Below are 21,437 nucleotides of genomic sequence, written 5' to 3' on the forward strand. Positions count from 1 at the left end.
TTTGAACAACTTTATGATTTATTAAATGAATTAAGAATAAGACAAATAAGCCGGGTATGGTGGTGCACGCCTGCAATCCCAGCAGCTCAGGAGGCTGAGGCATGATAATCGCGAGTTGAAAGCCAGCCTCAGCAACTTAGTGAGACCTGAAGCAACTCAGTGAGACCCTGTCTCTAAATAAAATACAAAATAGGGCTGGGAATATGTCTCAGTGGTTGAGTGCCCCTGAGTTCAATCCTTGATACTAAAAATAAATAAACAATCAAATAAATAAATAAATAAATAAAATAAGACAAATAAAAGCTTTTAATGTAAACTTCATTTATTTTTTCTCTGATGCTTTTAAAGTAGATATGAATTCTGAAAAGTGAGTTTCTAACCTGTATCATTTTTCTTCTCCCACAGATTTCCTTTAATACTTCTTAAAAGACAGGTGTACAGGCAATAAATTCTCTCAATTTTTGTTTGTCTGAGAAAGTCTTTTTCTCCTTTACTTTTTTCCACATTTTTTAAATTGTTGCATCATAATCATACATAATAATGGGGTTTGTTGTTACATATTCTTACATGCACGTGATATAACACTATAATTTGCTATCTATATATATTTTATAGATAAACGTGAATTATACTTAAAGGTAGGTGAAAAAATTAAGGACAAAGAAAAGATGGGTATTGGAAAGCAGTACAATTCTTCACACAATAATTTATCTTAATTTTAAAATGTGAAATCATTTTAAATGTGCATAGGTAAGTTTCATTTTGGAAAAACTTTGTCAATTAGAAACGAATCTTTGATTTGAATGAGGTTAAGCATATGGAAGCTTGGAATTCTGTGATCAAGTTGAAGAGTGATAGGAGAGCTGAAAATTATGACCTGCATTTACAGAGTACTCTGCACTGGAAAGCTGCCTCTCCTGCTGGAGTCTTGTTGCAATGTCAGAGTAGTGATCCTATGTCAAGGGGTTCTGAGCTAGTGGCCTATACCCATTTTTCAGAGTGGAAGCAGGAGGCAAGAGGGTGGAGCAAACCTTTGAAGGCACCCCCAGTGGTGCTAGTGTGACTTGTGCACCTGTGGAAGGGTCTTCTGAGGGCAGTGGACATAGGAGTGAGGGGCTTCTCAGAGCATAGGCACAGGCACTGGGTGCTTAGCCTCATGTTCACAGTGGTTGCACCTGCCAAGCGAGTGGCTCTCAGAAACCCATGGCCAACTATGGATTCCAAGTCATCTTCCAATAACTTGATCAATTTTGTTTTCCATTATTTTTCCTTTCCCTCTCCTCCTCTCTTCCCATGGTCTCTTTCCTCTACTCTTCTTGTTTCCCTTTCATTTTCATTAGCTTCACACCACCACCTTTCTTTTCCTTTTTCCTCTCTAGCTTTCACGTCAGAGAGAAAGCATGGACCTTTTACTTTTTAAGCTTTGCTTATTTCACTTAACATAAAGCTCATAGATTCTTTCCTCAGCCATGTCTGATCTTCAAAGGGAAAAATGCTAATAAGGAGGCCTCACTGAGGTGTCAACCTCAAATCTGCACAAAACGCCCTTCAGATTTTTGGCTAACTCTAAGCTTCTCAGTGCAATGCAAAACTTTAGAGAAACTTTAGAAAATGTAGAGGAAAATAAAGTGGAAAGCACAAAAGAGAAATTTCACTATCTGCTTGGTGCTGGGCATGAATGGGTAGAATTTAAGCCCTGTCAAGTGAGAGCCTCTTGCTCTTCTCTCATACCTTACAAGAGTCACAGTCTATTAGTAAGTACTAATTGAAGCAGATTAGCCTTAAAAAAGCCTAATTCCATTCATGAACAGGACTATGTTGATCTGCTTTTATTCTACATGTTTGCTAAAGAATAGTTGCCTCATTTTGAAGGACGATAACACTATAAAGAGCCTCTGTAATTTATTCCATGACATGAATTGCCTTTAAAAAAATAAGCATACTAAAAGAATCGAACAAAATGAATTGAGTGTCAAAATAAATAATTACAGAAATAGTGTTAGAAGTGATTAGGATATCGGAGGACTGGGGATTAGCTCAGTGGTAGAGTACTTGTCTTAATCTGGGTTCAATCCCCAATAGTACATATAGAAAAACAATGGAGGTTATTACACATTGATTTTTAAGTAACTTCAGTAACTTGAAGGAAAAAGAGAAAAATGTAAAAGTTTTCATAAGACAATCCATGAAACAAATGAAATTAAAAATCTGGAATTGGAATGTATAAGGGGGCATAGGTAAGAAGAAAAGGGGTAGAAATATGTACCTTTTCAGTACTAATCAAAATAAAATAGCCTATTTTAATATCATAAAGGTAATTTTTGAAGTAAGAAATATTATCCGAAATAGTCACTTCGTGTTGATTAAAGTGTCAGTTCAAAGAACGAGTAGCATAGTTAATTCCCACAGATGTTATGTTGAGTGAAAGATGTACACTGTGATTCCAATTTTCTTAAGTTCAAGAAGGAACTAAATGTGGTGTTTAAAGTGAGAATATTGGCTTCCTCAGGAGTGTATTCAGTATTGCTATGAAACAGACATTGGAAACGTTTCAAGGTGCTTCAAATGGGTGGTAATTATAAGTGTAAGAATTTATTGAGTTCCATGGTCCAGATTTATATGCTTTACTCTTTTTTTTCAGTAATCAAAAATACTTAAATAAAGTAAACAATTACTAAATAAGTGTTGGTTTTAAAATTATCAATAATTAATAAACAATCTGGATTGTATGTTCAGTTTATTCAATTTTAGGCATATTCTCAGTAATGACTTATTTGTTTTTGGATTGGTGTCATGTATTGTCATGTAGTGTTTAGCATCTTCAGCCGCAGCCTGTTGAATGGAAATGTTACTATGACAGTGAAAGCCAGACAAAACAAAAAAGGAAAATATTATTGTCATATATTTTCAGATTCTCTTGGGTAGAAGGTCATGGCATTCCTCATTGAGCACCATGTGGAAGATATTTTAAGGGAGTTAGTTTTACCTGTAGGAAGAGATTACTTACTAATTAGGGCACATTCTCTGTATATCTTGAAACTTACACATATTTATTTAGATGCTCTAGATGGTTCTGTAACACTGAGACCACCAAGCCTTCCTCAAGATTCCTATGACTTTATGTGCTGTTAATATAAATATTGTTAGTATGATTGGGATCAGTTATTTTTTCCTTTCTGCATACTTTCTTATTGTGAATGTCTTTTACACTGTATGATATAGTCCTTTATTTTCTGTAGTCATCTAAATGTGAGTAAAGGGAAAGAAAACAAAAGATTGCTAGTTCTTGAATATTTAGACAAATTTTTAGAATGATTAAGCTTAATTTAAGAAAGTGTTTTCATCATTCTGAGGCATGTAGTACATACTGTGAAGTTGATTGAAAAAATAAAAAAGCTTTAGCTAAAATGTTATGAACCTTTAGAAAAAATATGCATTCTTTAAAATATGGGGCATACTTAAAGCAGATATTCATATTTAGTTATAGCAAGAGAATTCTATATAAAGGCATCATTTCTAGATTGACCTACTATAACTGCAAAATGTGCAAGTCTGAAGCTTGTATAGAAGGAATTGTATATTAGTTGACTGCTGTACTCCTAAAATATAAAGTGAATACTCTTATTTTCTAGAACTCAAGTAATTTCATGAATACTGCAAACTTCCAGTCTCTTCGTCCTTTGCCATCCATTCAGATACTGGTGGATAAAATCAATCTGGAACATTCTGTCCCAATGTATGCTGAGCATTTGGTGCATGTGGTCAGCAGCCTTACTCAGCCTTCTGATAATCTGCTTCATTATTGCTATGTTCACTGCTATCTTAAGGTATGAAAAATGAATTTTCTTGTTTATTATTATGTGTTTCACTTTGGGAATGTCAAATAAGTTTCTTTTTTCCTGGAGTTATAATTTCATAGAACTAGTAGTGCATAAAGTAAAATGAAAATAAGATCTAAGATAGATTTATTCATTGTTACAAAGTAATTCAGTAAAATAAAAAGAATTTTTTAAGCTATTTGGAATTAGTTGTCTGATGCTTGCTTAATATAATTTTTGAAGATTTTATATATTGATAATTATTTTTATATGCAGTTTAATATGGGTGCTTTAAAAGACTTATGATTTCTTTGAAGGGAACATTTATTTATGTTCAGCATAAGGTTTCATAAAAATAGTTTCACATGCTAGGTTTTTGGCCACTTTTTTTTAGTTGAAATGATGTTAATTCTTGATGCAAAGAGACAAATCTTTTTTATTATTACAAATATAGTTAAGTAAAGTGATTTTTGGAAGCTGTGACCAGCCCAGCTCTGTTTTTTTTTTTTTTTAAATAAGTAATGTATTCCAGTACAAATATGTACACAGAAAAATAATAAATTCAAATGTTGAATTATAAATATTTTTAGAAGTAAATACAGATATATATTCCTAAGTAGACTTATCATCTGCCTAATCAAATTTTCTTTTATCAATAAAAGGAAACCCTACAATGTCCAATTCAAGAATAAGTATTATAAAAACACTAAATTCCATGAAAAATACCAAAAGATTAAAGGACTTCATGAAAAAAATCTCTGGCCAATGGTTTATAATGTTTTAAAATTCTTATATATTTTATATTAGTCAAATAAAAAGGAATCAATTTAAAAATGATAGTTTTACATCACCTGTAGATTAAATAAGATGTTAAAATACAACTATTTTCTAATCACATAGAGCAGACGGACAAGTGTTTTAGATGACCTTGGAAAAAATCCGTTTTCAAGAGGCGGGTCTCCTTTGATGGAGGATCATCATATAACATTGCAAAGGGATTTGAACATAGGGATGTGTGATTCATTGGGGGCTGTTATTATGATGATCTATCATAGTGTCTCATGTCATACAAAAAGTAGCAGAAGATAGTTTTGAATCTGGATATCTTGAGCATATTATCCTTGAGCTTTTTAATTCATTCCCATGTTGATATAATCTGAATATTAGAATAATGTTGAGAGTACATGTCTTTTTTCTTTAAGCCGGTTTAGTTTTTGGCATTTCCCTATATTTTCTAACATATTCTGCTTATGTTCATTTTTTGAATATTTTCTTTCCATATTGCAGACATTCTGCATTAATAAACAAAGTATTTCGTCATCCTCTAGGAAAATGGTCACCAAATTTTTGATCACCAATATGGTTACCATCCATACTGACATGAAAGTTAATGGAATAGTTGTTCATCATTTCTATTTGTTAATGTGTTAAAGCTCACTTGAATTTCCAGTGTAATGTAAAAGTTATAGTCTAGTCTGTGAGCAATTATGTTTCAAGAAAGGGACTTTTGCTACATATACCTTCCAGTTGTCTTTTCTATTGTGGTTAGTTTAAATACAGCTATAATGGATAAGTTTAATGTTTTAGGAGAAGTAAGTTATTGAGCAGAATAGGAATTGGTATAACATAGGCAAGAAAACCATTTATTGATATTTGGAGTATTAAATACTTTATGAAATAAAACCTCAAGTCCTGCTTGTCTTAAATATTTTGTTTCATTTTTTAGCCTGGTGTGGTGCCGCTCAGCTGTAATCCGAGTGGCTTGGGAGGCTGAGACAGGAGAATCCTAGGTTCAAAGCCAGCCTCAGCAACTGTGAGGCACTAAGCAACTCAGTGAGATATCCCCTCTCTAAATAAAATACAAAGTCGGGCTAGGAATGTGGCTCAGTGGTCGAGTACCCCGGAGTTCAATCCTTGGTCCCTCCCCAAATTTTTTTGTTTCATTTTTTTATACTTATGTGACCTAGTACATTTTAATACTTTCAGAATTTGCTAGAGAGCTGTTGTTTATTTGACTATTTCAAATTGACTCAAAATGCAATTTTGTTAATAAGTATAAAGCAGTGTATATTTCTTGTGATTTCAGTGACCTTTGAGGAAGTTTTCAAAATTTTATATTTAGTGTTTTAGTATTATAATAATAGAGGATTTGTGTGTGTTCTATGTTTGGCCTATTTTGTAATTTTCCATTAAAAACAGACAAATGCTTGAGTTTTAATTTTCTATACTTTGTTTTTATTGTACTAGCTATATGATGAATTCTTTTAACTTCCATTCTTTTAATGAATTTATTAATTGGGAGAGTTGGCATGAATTTGTAGAAAATAAGAAGATAAAACTCTTATTTTCATTGACAGTGAATGGGTTCATCACATACTACATGCTACATACTTTGAAAAATGTACACATTGTGGAAAGGCTTAATCTGGCTAACACATGCAATACCTTTTTTGTGGTAAAAACACAATCTCATTAATTTTCAAAGTTCAGAATTTATAACCTACCTATCATCATTATATTATACAACAGAGCTCATGAACTTTCCTCTCATTTAACTGAAGTTTCATATCCTTTTACCAACATCTTCCCAAACCCTTCTTATCAGAAATAAAACTTGCCTGTACCTTACAAGTTCATTTTATTTATCTTGTAAATCCATGCTTTATGTATGGCATTGAGTAGCTAAGACCTTTCAAGGCATCTCATATTTGAAATGTACAAAATTATGTGAATTTACCCTAAGCTGTTAAATAATATACAAGTTTAAGGCTTTGTTATGCATAAGGATCAAGTAAAACAGATGCTTTAAGAGAGATCAAGTAGGTTTGTTAAGATAGAATCAGAACACCTAGGGATTTGGGAGGAAATGGTGCTTTCATATACAACTGATTGATAGGCAAGTAATTTTGCAAATTACTTTAGTAGGATCTAATGAATTTGAAAGTAGTTCTATGCTAATACTCATTTGTTTCAATTTTCAATGTATATTCCATAGCAAGAGTGAAGCAAGCTTTTGTTTAAAGGGTCAGAGAGTAAATATTATAAGCTTTGTAGGCTAGTAGGCAAAATTAAGGATTATGGTAGGTACTTAAAAGAACAAGAAGAAAAACGTTTCCAAAGTTTCAAGTTGACATAATTTGAAATGTAATAATTGAATTTTTTTTGTAATACAGGTTTAAAAATTTTTTAAAATTCTAATTAGTTATACATAACAGTAGAATGAATTTTGACACATTGTACACAGATGAAGCATAACTTCTCATTCCTTTGGCTGTACATGGTTCTGAGTCACACCAGTAGTATAATCATACATGTATATAGGGTGATAATGTCTGTCTGGTTCTGTCATTCTTCCCATACCCACTGCCCTATCCCTCTCTTCACTCCCCTCTGCACAATTCAAAGTTAATTTGTCCCCCTCTCTCCCCCGCCCTTTATGGATCAGCATCTATTTATTAGAGAAAACATTCAGCCTTTGTTTTTTGGGAATTGGCTTATTTCACTTAGCATGATATTCTCCAGCTCCATCCATTTATCTGCAAATTCCATAATTTCATTCTTCCTTATGGCTGAGCAATATTCCATTACATGTATATGTATCACATTTTCTTTATCCATTCATCTGTTGAAGGGTGAATCTATTTGGTTCCATAGTTTAGCTGTTGTGTGAACTGAGCTCCTTATAAACATTGATGTGGTTGCATCAATGTAGTATACTGATTTTAAGTCCTTTGGTTATATGCTGATAAGTGGGATAACTGGGTCAAATGGTGGTTCCATTCCAAGTTTTCTATACTTTGTTTTTATTGTACTAGCTATATGATGAATTTTTTAAACTTCCATTCATTTAATGAATTTATTAATTGGGAGAGTTGGCATGAATTCTGAGACATCTCCATACTGCTTTCCAGAGTGGTTGTACCAATTTGCATGCCCACCAGCAAATATGAGAGTGTACCTTTTTCTCCACATCCTCATTAACTATTGCTTGTATTCTTGATAATTGCCATTCTGATTGGAGTGAGATGAAATCTTAGAGTAGTTTTGATTTGCATTTCTTTAATTGCTGGAGATGATGAACACTTTTTTCATGCTTCTTGAAAGGTTATATTTCTTCTTCTGTCAACTTTTCGGTTCCATAGCCCATTTATTGATAAGGTTTTTTTTTTTTAATTTTTAAGTTTTTTGAGTTCTTTATATATCCTGGAGATTATTGCTCTATCTGATATGCGTGTGGTAAAGATTTTTTTTTTTTTCCATTCTGTAGGGTTTCTCATAATGTTATTGATTTTTTTTTTTTTTTTGCTGAGAAGAAGCTTTTTAGTTTGAATCCATCCCATTTATTTATTCTTGATTTTACTTCTTGTGCTTTAGGAGTCTTGTTAAGGAAGTCAGGTCCTAAGCCAGCATGATAAAAATTTGGGCCTATGTTTTCTTGTATTAGGCTCAGGGTCTGAGTGTCTAAGTCTTTGATCCACTTTGAGTTGATTTTTGTGCAGGGTGAGAGAGTTTTAATTTCATTTTGCTAAATATGGATTTCCAATTTCCCGGCACCATTTGTTGAATAGGCTATTTTTCCTCCAATATGTTTTTGGCGCCTTTGTCTACCCTGAGATAACCATATTTATGTGCGTTTGTTTCTGTGTCTTGTATTTTGTACCATTGGTCTGCATGTCTATTTTGGTACCAAAACCTTGCCATTTTTGTTATTATTGCTCTGTAGTATCGTTTGAGATCTGCTATTATGATATATCCTGTTTCACTTCTCTTGCTAAGAATTGCTTTGGCTATTTTGGGTCTCTTATTTTTCAAAATCAATTTTGTAACTGATTTTTTTTTTTTTTAGTTCTATGAAGAATGTCATTGGGATTTTAATATGAATTTGCATTAAATCTGTATAACAGTTTTGGTAGTATGGCCATTTTGACAATATTAATTCTGCCTATTCAAGAGCATGGCAGATCTTTCTATCTTCTAAGGTCTTCTTCAATTTCTTTCTTTAGTGTTCTGTAGTTTTCCTTGTACAGGTCTTTTACCTCTTTTGTAAGATTGATTCTCAAGTATTTTATTTTGGAGGGCTACTATGAATAGGTGGTTTTTCTAATTTCTCTAACAGTGGATCCATCACTTATATATAGAAATGCATTTCATTTATGGGTATTTTTAAAATTATTTTTTCCCACCTGATTATTTACTTATTTATTTTTGTAAGTGGTGCTGAGGATCGAACCCAGGGTCTCACAAGTGTGAGGCGAGTGCTCTACCGCTGAGCCACAACCCCAGCCCCTCGTTTATGGGTATTGATTTTATATATTGCTACTTTGCTGAATTCATTTATAAAAATTTACTCTATTGTCATGTATATCTAAAAAGAACAAATAAAAAATTTAAAATATATAGTTGTCATGTTACCAAACAATTCCATTCCTAGATATTGTATGCCAAAGAGAAATAAAAACCTAGATATGAATGCACATACCTAAATAATACAAACAGTTCAAATGGACAAATAAAATGTAGTACATCCATACAATGGACTATTACAATTCCAAGTTTTCTAAGGAATCTCCTTAATGCTTCCAGAGTAGTTGCAGCAATTTGCAGTACCACCAGCACTGCATGAGTTAACCTTTTCCCCGACATCCTCATCAACATTTATTGTTACTTGAATTCTTGATAATTGTCATTCTGACTGGAGTGAGATGAAATCTTAGTATAGTTTTAATTTGTATTTCTATAATTGCTAGAGATGATGAACATTTTTTCATGTTTATTGATTGATTTTATTTCTTCCTCTGTGAAGTGTCTGTTCAGTTCCTTTGCCCATTTATTAAATGAGTTATTATTTTTTGGTGTTAATTTTTTTTTAAAGTTTTTAAAAAATATATCCTGGAGATTAATGTTTTGAGGTACAGATAGCAAAGATATTCTCCTATTCTCTAGGATCTCTGTTTACATACTTGATTGTTTCCTTTACTGTGAAGAGTAAAGGATCGAACCCAGGGTCTCGCATGTGTTGTCATTCATTTTATTGATTCTTGATTTTATTTCTTGTGCTTCAGGAGTCTTTTTGAGGAAGTCGATTCCTAAACTGATATTATGCAGAATTGGGCCTGTATTTTTTTCTCATAGGCACGGGGTCTGTGTTCTAATGCTGAAGTCCTTGATCCACGTTGAGTTGAGTTTTGTGCAGGGGTAGAAGTGTTCAATTTCATTCTACTACATATGGATTTCTAGTTTTCCCAGCACTATTTGTTGAAGAGGCTATTTTTCTCCAATATGTTTATGGTGCCTTTGTCTAATATGAGATAACTGTAACCAAAGACACATCAAGGAAAGAAAAGTTCAGACCAACATCCCTGATTCTCATAGAAGCAAAATTATTAATCAAATACTGGCAAATCCTGTACAAAAACATATTAAAAAGATAGTGCACCATGATTATGTGCAGTTCATCCTAAGGATGAAAGGTTGGTTTTAGTATATGGAGATAAATGAATGTAATTCATCACATCAATAAACTTTGAGAGAAGAATCACATGATATTCTCAATATATTCAGAAAAACCACTTGACAAAATTCAGCATCCATTCATGCTCAAAACACTAGACAAACTAGTATTTGTAGGAACATACCTCAACATTGTGAAAGCAATATATGGTAACCCAAGGCCAACATCATTTTAAATTGAGAAAAATCAAAGCATTCCCTCTCAAAACAGGAACAAGAAAGGGCTGCCCTTTCACCCCTTTTTTTTCCAAACATAGTTTTGAAACCTTACCCAGAGCAATTAGACAAAAGAAAGAAATTAAAGGCTTATGAATAGAAAAGAAGAGCTCAAACTATCCATATTTGCCATATGACATGATTCCTTATTTAGAACATGCAAAAATCTCTACCAGAAAGCTTCTACAACTCATAAACTAATTCAGCAAAATAGCAGGTTATAAAATTAACACATGTAAGTTAACTGCATTCCTATACATCTGTGATGAATAAACTGAAACAGAATTAGAAGAACTATCCCATTCACAATAGCCTTAAAAATATAAAATATTAGTGATCAGTCTAATAAAAGAGGTGCTAGACCTCTATAATGAAAAGTATAGAACACTAAAGAAAGAAATTGAAGAAGGCCTTAGAGGAAGGAAACATCTCCTATGCTCTTGGATATGCAGAATTAATATTGTCAAAATGGCCATACTATCAAAACTGTTATACAGATTTAAGGCCATTTCTATTAAAATCCAGTGACACTCTTCATAGAAATAGAAGAAACACTCATGAAATTCATTTGGATAAATGAGAGGCCCAGAATAGCCAAAGTAATTCTTAGAGAAATGAAGCGGTAGACATCACAATACCAGACCTCAAGTTATACTACAGAACTATAGTAACAAAAATGGCATGGTATTAGTACTAAAACAGACATGGACACCAGTGGAACTTAACAGAAGACACTGAGACAAACCCACATAAATATAGTTATCTCATACTTTTAATTATTTTTTCTTTTTCTTTTATTTTTTTTTATTGTTGGTTGTTCAAAACATTACATAGTTCTTGATATATCATATTTCACACTTTGCTTCAAGTGGGTTATGAACTCCCATTTTTAGCCCATATACAGATTGCAGAATCACATCAATTACACATCCATTGATTTACATATTGCCATACTAGTGTCTGTTGTGTTCTGATACCTTTCCTATCCTCTACTATCCCCCCTCCCCTCCCCTCTTCTCTCTCTACCCCCTCTACTGTCCTTCATTTCTCCCCCTTGTATTATTTTTCCCTTTCCCCTCATTTCCTCTTGTATGTTCTTTTGTATAACCCTGAGGGTCTCCTTCCATTTCCATGCAATTTCCCTTTTCTCTCCCTTTCCCTCCCACCTCTCATCTCTGTTTAATGTTAATCTTCTTCTCATGCTCTTCGTCCCTACTCTGTTCTTAGTTACTCTCCTTATATCAAAGAAGACATTTGGCATTTGTTTTTTAGGTATTGGCTAGCTTCACTTAGCATAATCTGCTCTAATGCCATCCATTTCCCTGCAAATTCTATGATTTTGTCATTTTTTAATGCAGAGTAATACTCCATTGTGTATAAATGCCACATTTTTTTTAATCCATTCGTCTATTGAAGGGCATCTAGGTTGGTTCCACAGTCTTGCTATTGTGAATTGAGCTGCTATGAACATCGATGTAGCAGTGTCCCTGTAGCATGCTCTTTTTAGGTCTTTAGGGAATATACCGAGAAGGGGAATAGCTGGGTCAAATGGTGGCTCCATTCCCAGCTTTCCAAGAAATCTCCATACTGCTTTCCAATATTTTTTCTTTTTAATATTACAATGTTATATGTTTAATTTTTCTTCTTGAAGTTATTTTATTGGTATTTCGAAGTTTATTTTAGTTTCTTGTATTTGATGTGTTATTTTAAGAACAATTCTTATAAAATGTTAAAATATCAATGATATATTTTTATAGTTTGCCAAATGAGGTTTTTTTTTTTTTGTTGTTGTTGTTATGTGGCATTCTATTTATCTTTTAATTTAATACAATGTTTAACTCATTCAGTTTTTTTTAAATTTAATTTTTTTTAACTCATTCAATTTTGTCTTTAGGTAAAACTTATATTGGTTGTTAACTTTCTTTGCTTGATAGCATTTTTACTACTTCAAATAATTAGTTTTTAGAATTCTGCACTTTAATTGCTTTCTGAATCTGTGAACTATTGTTTGTGACAGCAACTTTAGTTCACAGTGGGCTTGTTTTCCTTTTCCCATATGAGCTATTTATAACTTTAGTCAAAGGTTATCGACAAATTATTAGATTATGTAAGTCCTTCCAATGTATCTAAATGCTGTACTTTGAAAGAGAGAGTTGAGGATTTATTTTATAATATTTTGCCATAGTGAATTATAGGAAGCACAATATCACTATTGTAAATATAATCATTTGAGACTATATAGAAGGTAATTTAATTGTCCAGCAGTCCTCTCTTCATTATAATTTTTATCTGCTTGAATATTTTCTTAGGAGCATCTCAGAACAACACATAAGCATAATATTTTTTTTAAATTAATAGAATAATTTAGTTTCCCCAGAGTCCCTTGTAATTCTGCAAATAACCAGCAGGGGATCTCCTCTACATCCAATTTCCTCTGAATACTATTAATGATAGTGTCTATAATTATACTGCGGGGGCTTAAAGAAAAATTGGTGACTTTGAGAGAGTTACTAGTTTAGCATAGTTGTTATGTGATACAGTATTACCTTTGTTCAGCTTTATTCATAACTCTAGAAATATTTGGAGGTTAGAGGTTAGACTTTTTTATTTTTTGTAACTGTGGATTAAACCCATGGGTGCTTTATCACTAAGCTACATCCTCCAGTTTTTATTTTTTATTTTGAGACAGTGTCTTGCTAAGTTGCTAAGGCTGGCCTCAAACTTGGAATCCTTCTCCTCAGCCTCCTGAATAGACATTGTTTTAATAATTTTGCTTTGTGTTGTCATATACGTGTAAATTTCAGAACCTTTTAAATATTGGGCCTTTTGGAGGAAATGCCGAAATTATACAGTTCCCAGCATAGTAGTTTGCAAACTTTGTTGCCCTGAAAAGGTTTTCAAAATGAATGAATATGAAATAGTTTAATTTTTAAGTTAAAATGTAAAGCAATCATTTAGTATTAGAAACATGTTTTTTAAATAATTCTTGCCAGTTGTTAAGAGTAGGAACTGTAGGAATTAATATATACCATTATGATTTTTTCTTGATAGTATTTAGATGGGTACGTCCATTAAAAAGCAGTTTTCTCTGATAATGTAATTCTTTCTGATGTCTTATTCTCTAAACTCTGTTTTTTGGTTATTGAAAACTAATTTCAGAAGAATGAATTTTGACACTGTGAATTTGATAAATGTTAGGGGCATAATAGGTTTTTGAAACCATTTGAAAATAGGTAAATTTTTTTTAAAATTTTTATTATTATGATGCTGGAGAGCAAATCCAAGGGCTTCCCTTATGGTAGGGAAGTGCTCTCTACCACTGAGCTATACCTCCTGCCCTCTTTTTAAGAAATTGATCATTGTTGTATGCTAACGGAATAAATTTGTTTTTGAAAATTGGTTATGAGGAAATTCTAAATATGTTTTAATGTATTTGGTATAAATGTTAAAGTGGCTTAATATGCATGAAGTCATTATAAATCCAAGAATAAATATAATGACTGAAGATAAATATTGAGGTTAAGTTGCTTTTGTATTTTATTCGTAAACAATAACCCTTTATTTTGCAGTGCTGTCAGTTGGCCTTTCCAGTTTGACATGTTTCTATTATGAGAAATTCAGTGTCCAGGAATTTCAGGCATTGCTCTTGAGATTTTTAAAAATTGTGATCTGCTCCTTTTAAGTGTATACCTAATATAAAGATTAATTTATGTCATGAACCAAATTTCCTGGAGTATGAACCTCAAATTTACTATCATTTTCATAGAATAAAGGAGAAAGAATTAATATTTTAGGATATTTTTGGATATACTTGTTGTGTGTGCATAATCCAATTTGAAGGCAAAAGACACTTTAAACATTGTTCTTGTAGTTAATACTCTTTTTGTCAGATAATACTAATTTATAATTTATAATGTGGAACATGCAGTCAGCCTTTTATAGAAAAAGATGTATATTTCAGTGGATCACAGAACAACACAGAAAGAATACATATAGAAATAAAATATGAAGCCTAAAAAATTAGTCCAAAAGATGGTGATCTTTTAGGGATATCAATGAAATATATCTTGTAGTTTTCAGTTTTCTTTTATCAACAAAAGAAAATGTTGATAATTTTGGAAATAGAGAAAGAGATTGAAGCATATTATACATCTGTTTTACAGGAAATTGAAACTGACATTTTATCCTGTGCGTATTAAAACTTGGTGAACATTTGGATCTTTTCTTTTTTCCAGATATTTGGTTTTCAGGCAGGACTGACATCTTTGGATGTCAGTGGATCTTACTGCTTACCTGTACCAATTATTCCCTCCTTCAGCACTGCTCTTTATGGTAAATTTCTGAAATTCCCCACTTGCTGGTAAGCATTTATGTTAAAATGTGTTTTACGTTAATTTTCATTTTATAATTTTAGGGAGGAAAAAGAAAATATTTCTGTCTTACGTCCATATGTTAGTACTTTATCAACTATATTATAGTGTAAATGTCTAAATGTGTTTGTTTATCGTGTCTTTTTTTGTAAATAGTAATTGTTGATATATCATTGAAGTTCAAGAAGGTGTTGTAGCTTCAGATTGTAATAGATACTGCAAGAGCAAGTGTACCCCGCCTTTTAAAAGTTTTAGAAAAGAGGTGCTTTTAATATGAAGGCCTGAGTATTCATGTATTAAATAATTTCAAATGTATTCACAGCCACTGAGCAAAGCATATGCATTACATATAAAGTTATAATGTTTGTCATCATAGCTACATTTTGGAAGAAACTGATTTTTTAGTTCTTATTTTTATTCAGTGTGGGTTGCTTTAGTTGGAGGTCATTTTTACTTAAATTCAAAGAGATTTATAGAAAAGTCATATTTTCTAGTAATATTGTCTAGTCATATCACTTTAGTTAAAAATAATGCTTTTAATATATTAAAGAAATTAAAGTATTTTTGCACTTGAAAATGTGAAATATTTCAATTGTTTGTAAAGTATTTTTTTGCTTTCTCATTCTAATTAGCAATCTTATTATCTTTTAAAGAGTTTTTTTTAGTTGTTGATAGACCTTTATTTTATTTATTTACATGCTGTACTGAGAATTGAACCCAGTGCCTCATTCATGGCAGGCAAGTGTGCTACTGCTGAGCCCTAAGCTCCAGTAATCTTATTTTTACAGAGTATTTTGTTGATTTTTTTTATTATTATTAAAAGAAAAAAATAGGTATTTTTAAAAATCCAAAATGCTTTAAATTCTTTAATAGTATTTAACTTTTAAATTAGTAAGGTAAATGCTCACATTTTAATGAAAGTTGCCTATTGATCCAGGTAATTAAAAAAAGAAGTTGTTCTATAGTCTTGGTATGAATTCCTTTATAAAATTGTTCCACTTTAATGTTATTATTCTTATTCTTGGTAAAGTTCATTTTGCCTTTATTTATCCATAGTCCTCATATATCCTTTATTACGTTTTATAGTGATAGATAGTATATTTATTTCTATGTATATAACATGTTGTATTTCAGCCACATTTTATATTCTAATGTATTAAGAAAGAGTACAGATTTGTCACAGTTGATGTGTGAGTACCAATTTTAATAATCATTTCTGAAAATGGATATCTCAATTATGTGCTAATATATTTATCAATTACAGGACCAAAATAATTTTTTTGTGTACAGTGCTGTTTATTACACCCTAGTTTCCAAAATGAATTGTAACCTTTACATGAAAAGAATTGAGTATTTAAATATGTTCATTTTAAGGATATCTAAGGTTTATATAAAGTCAAATGTTAAAGAAAATATGGTATAGGTACACAATGGAATGTTACTCACCCTTAAAGACGAATGAAATTATGGCATTTCCAAGTAAATGGATGGGGCTGGAGAATATCATGATAAGTGAAATAAGCCAATACCTTGCAAAGCCAGAGGCTGAATGTTTTCTCTGAAGTGGATGCCAGTCCTTAATGTAGGGGGATAGACAAGAATGAAGGAACTTTGGATTGGGCAGAGAGGAGTGAGGGGAGTGGAGAGGGTATGGGTGTGGGAAGAACATTGGAATGCGATGGGTGTTACCATGTATACATGTATGACTACTGTACCTGTGTGATTCTGCACCATGTATAGCTGAACGAGTGAGAAGTTGTGCTCCATTTGTGCACAGTGTGTCAAAATGCATTCTATTCTTATGTCATGTATAACTAATTATAAATTTAAAAAAATTTTGCTGTGACTTAAAATGTCTGTGCCTATCTAAAAATATTCCAGTAAATACTGAAGACATAGATCACAGAATGTTAAGTTTTATTTGGGTGTGTTCTGTTGTTTTTCTAGACATGACCCCTTCTATGTTATTTCAGTGAGTTTTCTTTTGCCTTATTTTACAGAAGTATGTTGCTATTAAATAGTTTGTTGAAATTAGTTTTCTTAAATAGAAAAATTATCTTCAACATAACTTTAGCAAGTGTAAATTGAAAGTAATACATACAAAATTCAATCAATTGAGATGCTGCTTACTAAGAGTAATTTATTTATTTCATATTTTTAAATTTTTCTTTTTAGTTATACATGACTAATAGAATGTATTTTGCCATATAGAATGAATGTATTTTGACATATCATACATATATAGAGTATAACTTCCCATTGTTTTGATTGTATACTATGTGGAGTTACACTGTTGTGTCTTCATATATAAACAGAGGAAAGTTATGTCTCATTCATTCTACTGTCTTTCCCATTCCCTTCTCTCCTCCTTTGCCCCCCCGCCTTACCCCTGTCCCAATTAAATGAACTTTCATGTCTCCCTCCACTCTCTCCATCTATTGTGAGTCAGCATCTGCCTATCAGAGAGACTGTTTGGTATTTGGGTTTTGGGGATTGGCTTATTTCACTTAGCATGATATCCTCTAGTTCCATCCATTTACTGGCAAATGCCATAATTTCATTCTTCTTTACGGCTGAGTAGCATTCATTTGTGTATATGTACCACATTTTCTTTATCTATTCATCTATTGAATGGCACCTAGATTGGTTCCATAATTGTGAATTGAGCTGCTATGAACATTGATGTGGCTGTATCACTATAATATGCTGATTTTAAGTCCTTTGGGTATATGCCCAGGAGTTGGATAACTCCATCAAATGGTGGTTCCATTCCAAGTTTTCTAAGGAATCTCCAAACTGCTTTCCAGAGTGGTTGCACCAATTTGTAGTCCCACCAGCAGTGTATGAGTTTACCTTTTTCTCCACATCCTTACCAACATTTATTGTTACTTGAATTCTTGATAGTTGCCATTCAGACTAGCGTGAGAGAGAATCTCAGTGTAGTTTTAGTTGAACACTTTATCATATTTGTTGACCATTCGTATTTTTTCTGTGAAGTCCCTGTTTAGTTCCTTTGCCCACTTATAGATTAGGTTATTTAGTTTATTGTTTTTAAGTTTTTTGAATTCTCTATATATCCTGGAGATTAATGCTTTGTCTGAGGTGCAGGTGTCAAAGATTTTGTCCCATTGTCTAGGATCTCTGTTTACATTCTTGATTGTTTCCTTTGCTTGGTTTTAGTTTGTTGCCATCCCATTTATTGATTCTTTATTTTATTTCTTGTGCTTTGGGAGTCTTATTTAGGAAGGTAGTTCCTAAGATGACACGATGGAGATTTGGGCCTACATTTTCTTCTAGTAGGTGCAGGGTCTTCATTTTAGTGCCTAGGTCCTTGATTCACATTGAACTGAGTTTTGTGTGGGGTGAGAGACATAGTCTAATTTCATTTTGTTCATATGGATTTCTAGTTTTCCCAGCACCATTTATTGAAGAGGCTATCTTTTCTCCAGTATAGGTTCATGGTGCCTGTGTCTACTGTGAGAGAACATGATTTATGTCGGTTTGTCCCAGTGCAGTGTCTTCTATTCTGTACTGTTGGTCTTCATGCTTGTTTATTTATTTATTTTGGTGCCAATACCTTGCCATTTTTGTAATTTAAGATCTGATATTGTAAAGTCTTCTGTTTCACTGTTCTTGCTCACAATTGCTTTGGCTATTCTGGGCCTCTTATTTTTTCAAATGTATTTCATGACTGCTTTTTCTATTTCTGTGAAGAACATCATCAGAATCTTGATAGGAATTTCATCAAATCTATGTAGTGCTTTTGGTTGTATGGCCATTTTGACAGTATTAATTCTGCCTATCCAAGAGCATGGGAGATCTTTCCATCTTCTAAGGTCTTTGTCAGTTTCCTTCTTTAGTATTCTGTAGTTTTCATTGTTCAGGTCTTTCCCTTCTTTTGTTAGATTGATTCCAGAACGTTTTATTTTATTTTTTTTTATGCTACTGTGAATGGGATAGTTTTCCTGATTTCAGTTTATTCATCACTGATGCATGGGAATGCAGTTGATTTACGCGTGTTAATGATACTTTACTGAATTCATTTATTAGTTCTAGAAGTTTCCTGGTGGAGATTTTTGTGTCTTCTACATATAGAATAATGGGAAGTAGGGATAGTCTGAGTTTTTCTTTTCCTATTTATATCCCTTTAATTTCTTACTTTTGTCTAAAAAATTGCTCTGACTAGAGTTTCAAGGATGGGTTTGAATGAAAGTGGTGAAAGAGTCATGTTCCAGTTCTTGGTGGGAATGCTTTCAATCTTTCTCCAATTAGAATAATGTGGCCTTGGTTTTAGCATAGGTAGTTTTTACAGTGTTGAGGTACATTCCTACTATCCCTAGCTTTGCTAGTAGTGTTCTTTCACTTCTTACTTGTCTCTCTGTTTTCTCTCCTTTTACTGTCTTTTATTTTGCAGATTACTTTATGTATATTTTAAATTATTTTTCTGGCATTTCTTCCTCTGTGGTGTTGGTGGATTCTATTACCGGAGTAACATGGATTGTGTGAGGCAATCTGTTCTGCTTTTTTATTATTTTGTGTGTCCTTCCATGTAATATTATAAATAGAGGCAGTAGAATTTCTACCTGTTGGACTTATAGTGTCTCTGAATGTTTCTTACTATGATGTCTATAATTTTAATTATCACAGTAAACAGAAAGGATATGATCAGCTTTTGTCTACATTAAAAACAGCAAGTTTGCAAAAGGAATTACAATTTCAAATGGTAGGCAGGGAAAAAAACAGTGATATTGGATGTGATGATAATGAGGGAGGAGGAGTGAATATAGGAGTAAAAAGGAAGAGTGAAAGAGAGAACAATAGAAATTGGCTGTTTTCGGAGTAAGAGAGAAAAAAATCAAGGGATAGAGAAAAGTATATGTGAAGAAAAATTTTTTTAAGTTAAAAATAAATGTAAAAGTAAAAGAATGCAAAAGAAAACTAGAATATTACTAATCTAACACCCTAGACTTCAAAAAACTGATCTTCGAAAAATAAGTGGCTTCAAAAATCATAGAAATGAGAAAAAAATATGGGTATGTATAAGGTTTAGAAAATTTTGTGATTTTTTTCCATTCTTCTTTATGCCCGAGTAATATTCCATTGTGTATATACAGCACATTTTATTTATCCATTCATCTGTTGAAAGGCATCTAGATTGGTTCCATAGGTTAGTTATTGTGAATAGAGCTCTTGTAAATATTGAAGTAGTTGTGTTGCTGAACTATGTTGATTTTAAGTCTTTTGGGTATACACCAAGGAGTGGGATAACTGGGTCAAATGGTGATTTCATTACCAGTTTTCTAAGGAATCTCCATAATCTCTATATTTCCATAGTGGTTGCACCAATTTGCAACCCCACCAGCAATGTATGACAGTACCTTTCTCCCCACATCCTCGCCAACATTTTTTGTTATGTGAATTCTTGATAATTGCCATTATGACTAGAGTGAGATGGAATCTAAGTATAGTTTTATTTTGCATTTCTGTAAGTTCTAGAAATATTGAATTTTTAAAATATTTGTTGACCATTCATATTTCTTCTGTGAAGTCCATGTTTAGTTCTTTATCCATTTATCAATTGAGTTATTGGTTTTTTGTTTTTGAGTTTTTCGAGTTCTCTATATATCCCGGAGATTCGTGCTCTTATCTGAAGTGTAAGTGGCAAAGATTTTCTCCCATTCGCTAGGATCTCTGTTTACATTCTTGAATGTTTCCTTTACTGTTGAAGAAGCTTTTCAGTTTGTTGTCATCCCTTTTATTGATTCTTGATTTTATTTCTTGTGCTTTCGGAATCTTGTTGAGATAGTTGGTTCCTAAGGTGACATGATGGAGAATTGGGACTGCATTTTCTTCTAATAGGTGTGGGAGCTCTGTTCAGATGCCTATGACCTTGATCCACCTTGAGTGATGGGGGCTAAATTTCCTTGTAGTACATATGCATTTCCAGTTTTCCCAGCACTAGTTGTTGAAGAGGCTATCTTTTCTCCAGTGTAGGGTTTTGGTCACTTTGTCTAAGATGAGATAAGTGTATTTATGTGAGTTTGTCTCTGTTTTCTATTCTATCCCATTGGACTACATGTCTGTTTTAGTGCCAATACTATGCTGTTCTGTTAGTAGAGATTTGTAGTATAATGTAAGGTCTGATATTGTGATGCTTCCTGTTTCCCTTTTCTCACTAAGATTGGTTTGGCAATTCTTCTTTGTCTGTTGAGAGCAACCGTAAGGTTAAGATGGTGCCTGGCAGGCACAAATCACCAGCCACTTGAAGATTCAAGCAGGACCGAACTTTATTTTTAGAACTCACGGGCACGCTGCCCACGCAAACTCCACCAGAACATGGGGAACTTTGAGAGCACTCAACTGGAACTCAACCGTGAACTCCACCCACGTGAACTCTCTAGGAAGTCCGCTAGAGCCCAACCAGAACTCAACCAACCCATGCGAACTCTCTAGGAACTTGCAAGAGCTCAAAGATAGCGGGCACCGAAGGCAGCAGGAACCACTCCTTCTGCCAAAATGCCAG

The 21,437-nt window shown here is 32.8% G+C and overlaps 1 protein-coding gene across 16 annotated transcripts in view; it reads left to right on the forward strand.

The window, feature by feature from the left end:
* Vps13b (vacuolar protein sorting 13 homolog B) overlaps positions 1-21,437 on the forward strand; it is a 756,023-nt gene that overhangs the window by 107,597 nt on the left and 626,989 nt on the right. For all 16 annotated transcript variants that reach the window (XR_006856245.2, XR_009228666.1, XM_046464889.2 and 13 more), the window contains exons 15-16: positions 3,633-3,827; positions 14,780-14,904. Coding sequence is in view for 14 of the 16 variants with exons in the window: in XM_046464889.2 (XP_046320845.1) it covers positions 3,633-3,827; positions 14,780-14,904 (320 nt within the window). In the remaining 2 variants the exon portion in view is untranslated. The remainder of the gene's footprint in view (positions 1-3,632; positions 3,828-14,779; positions 14,905-21,437) is intronic.

This window comes from Marmota monax, unplaced genomic scaffold (assembly GCF_021218885.2).
Source record: "Marmota monax isolate L192 unplaced genomic scaffold, Marmota_monax_Labrador192_F-V1.1 WCK01_AAM20220418_F8-fsc00003, whole genome shotgun sequence".
NCBI lineage: Eukaryota > Metazoa > Chordata > Mammalia > Rodentia > Sciuridae > Marmota > Marmota monax.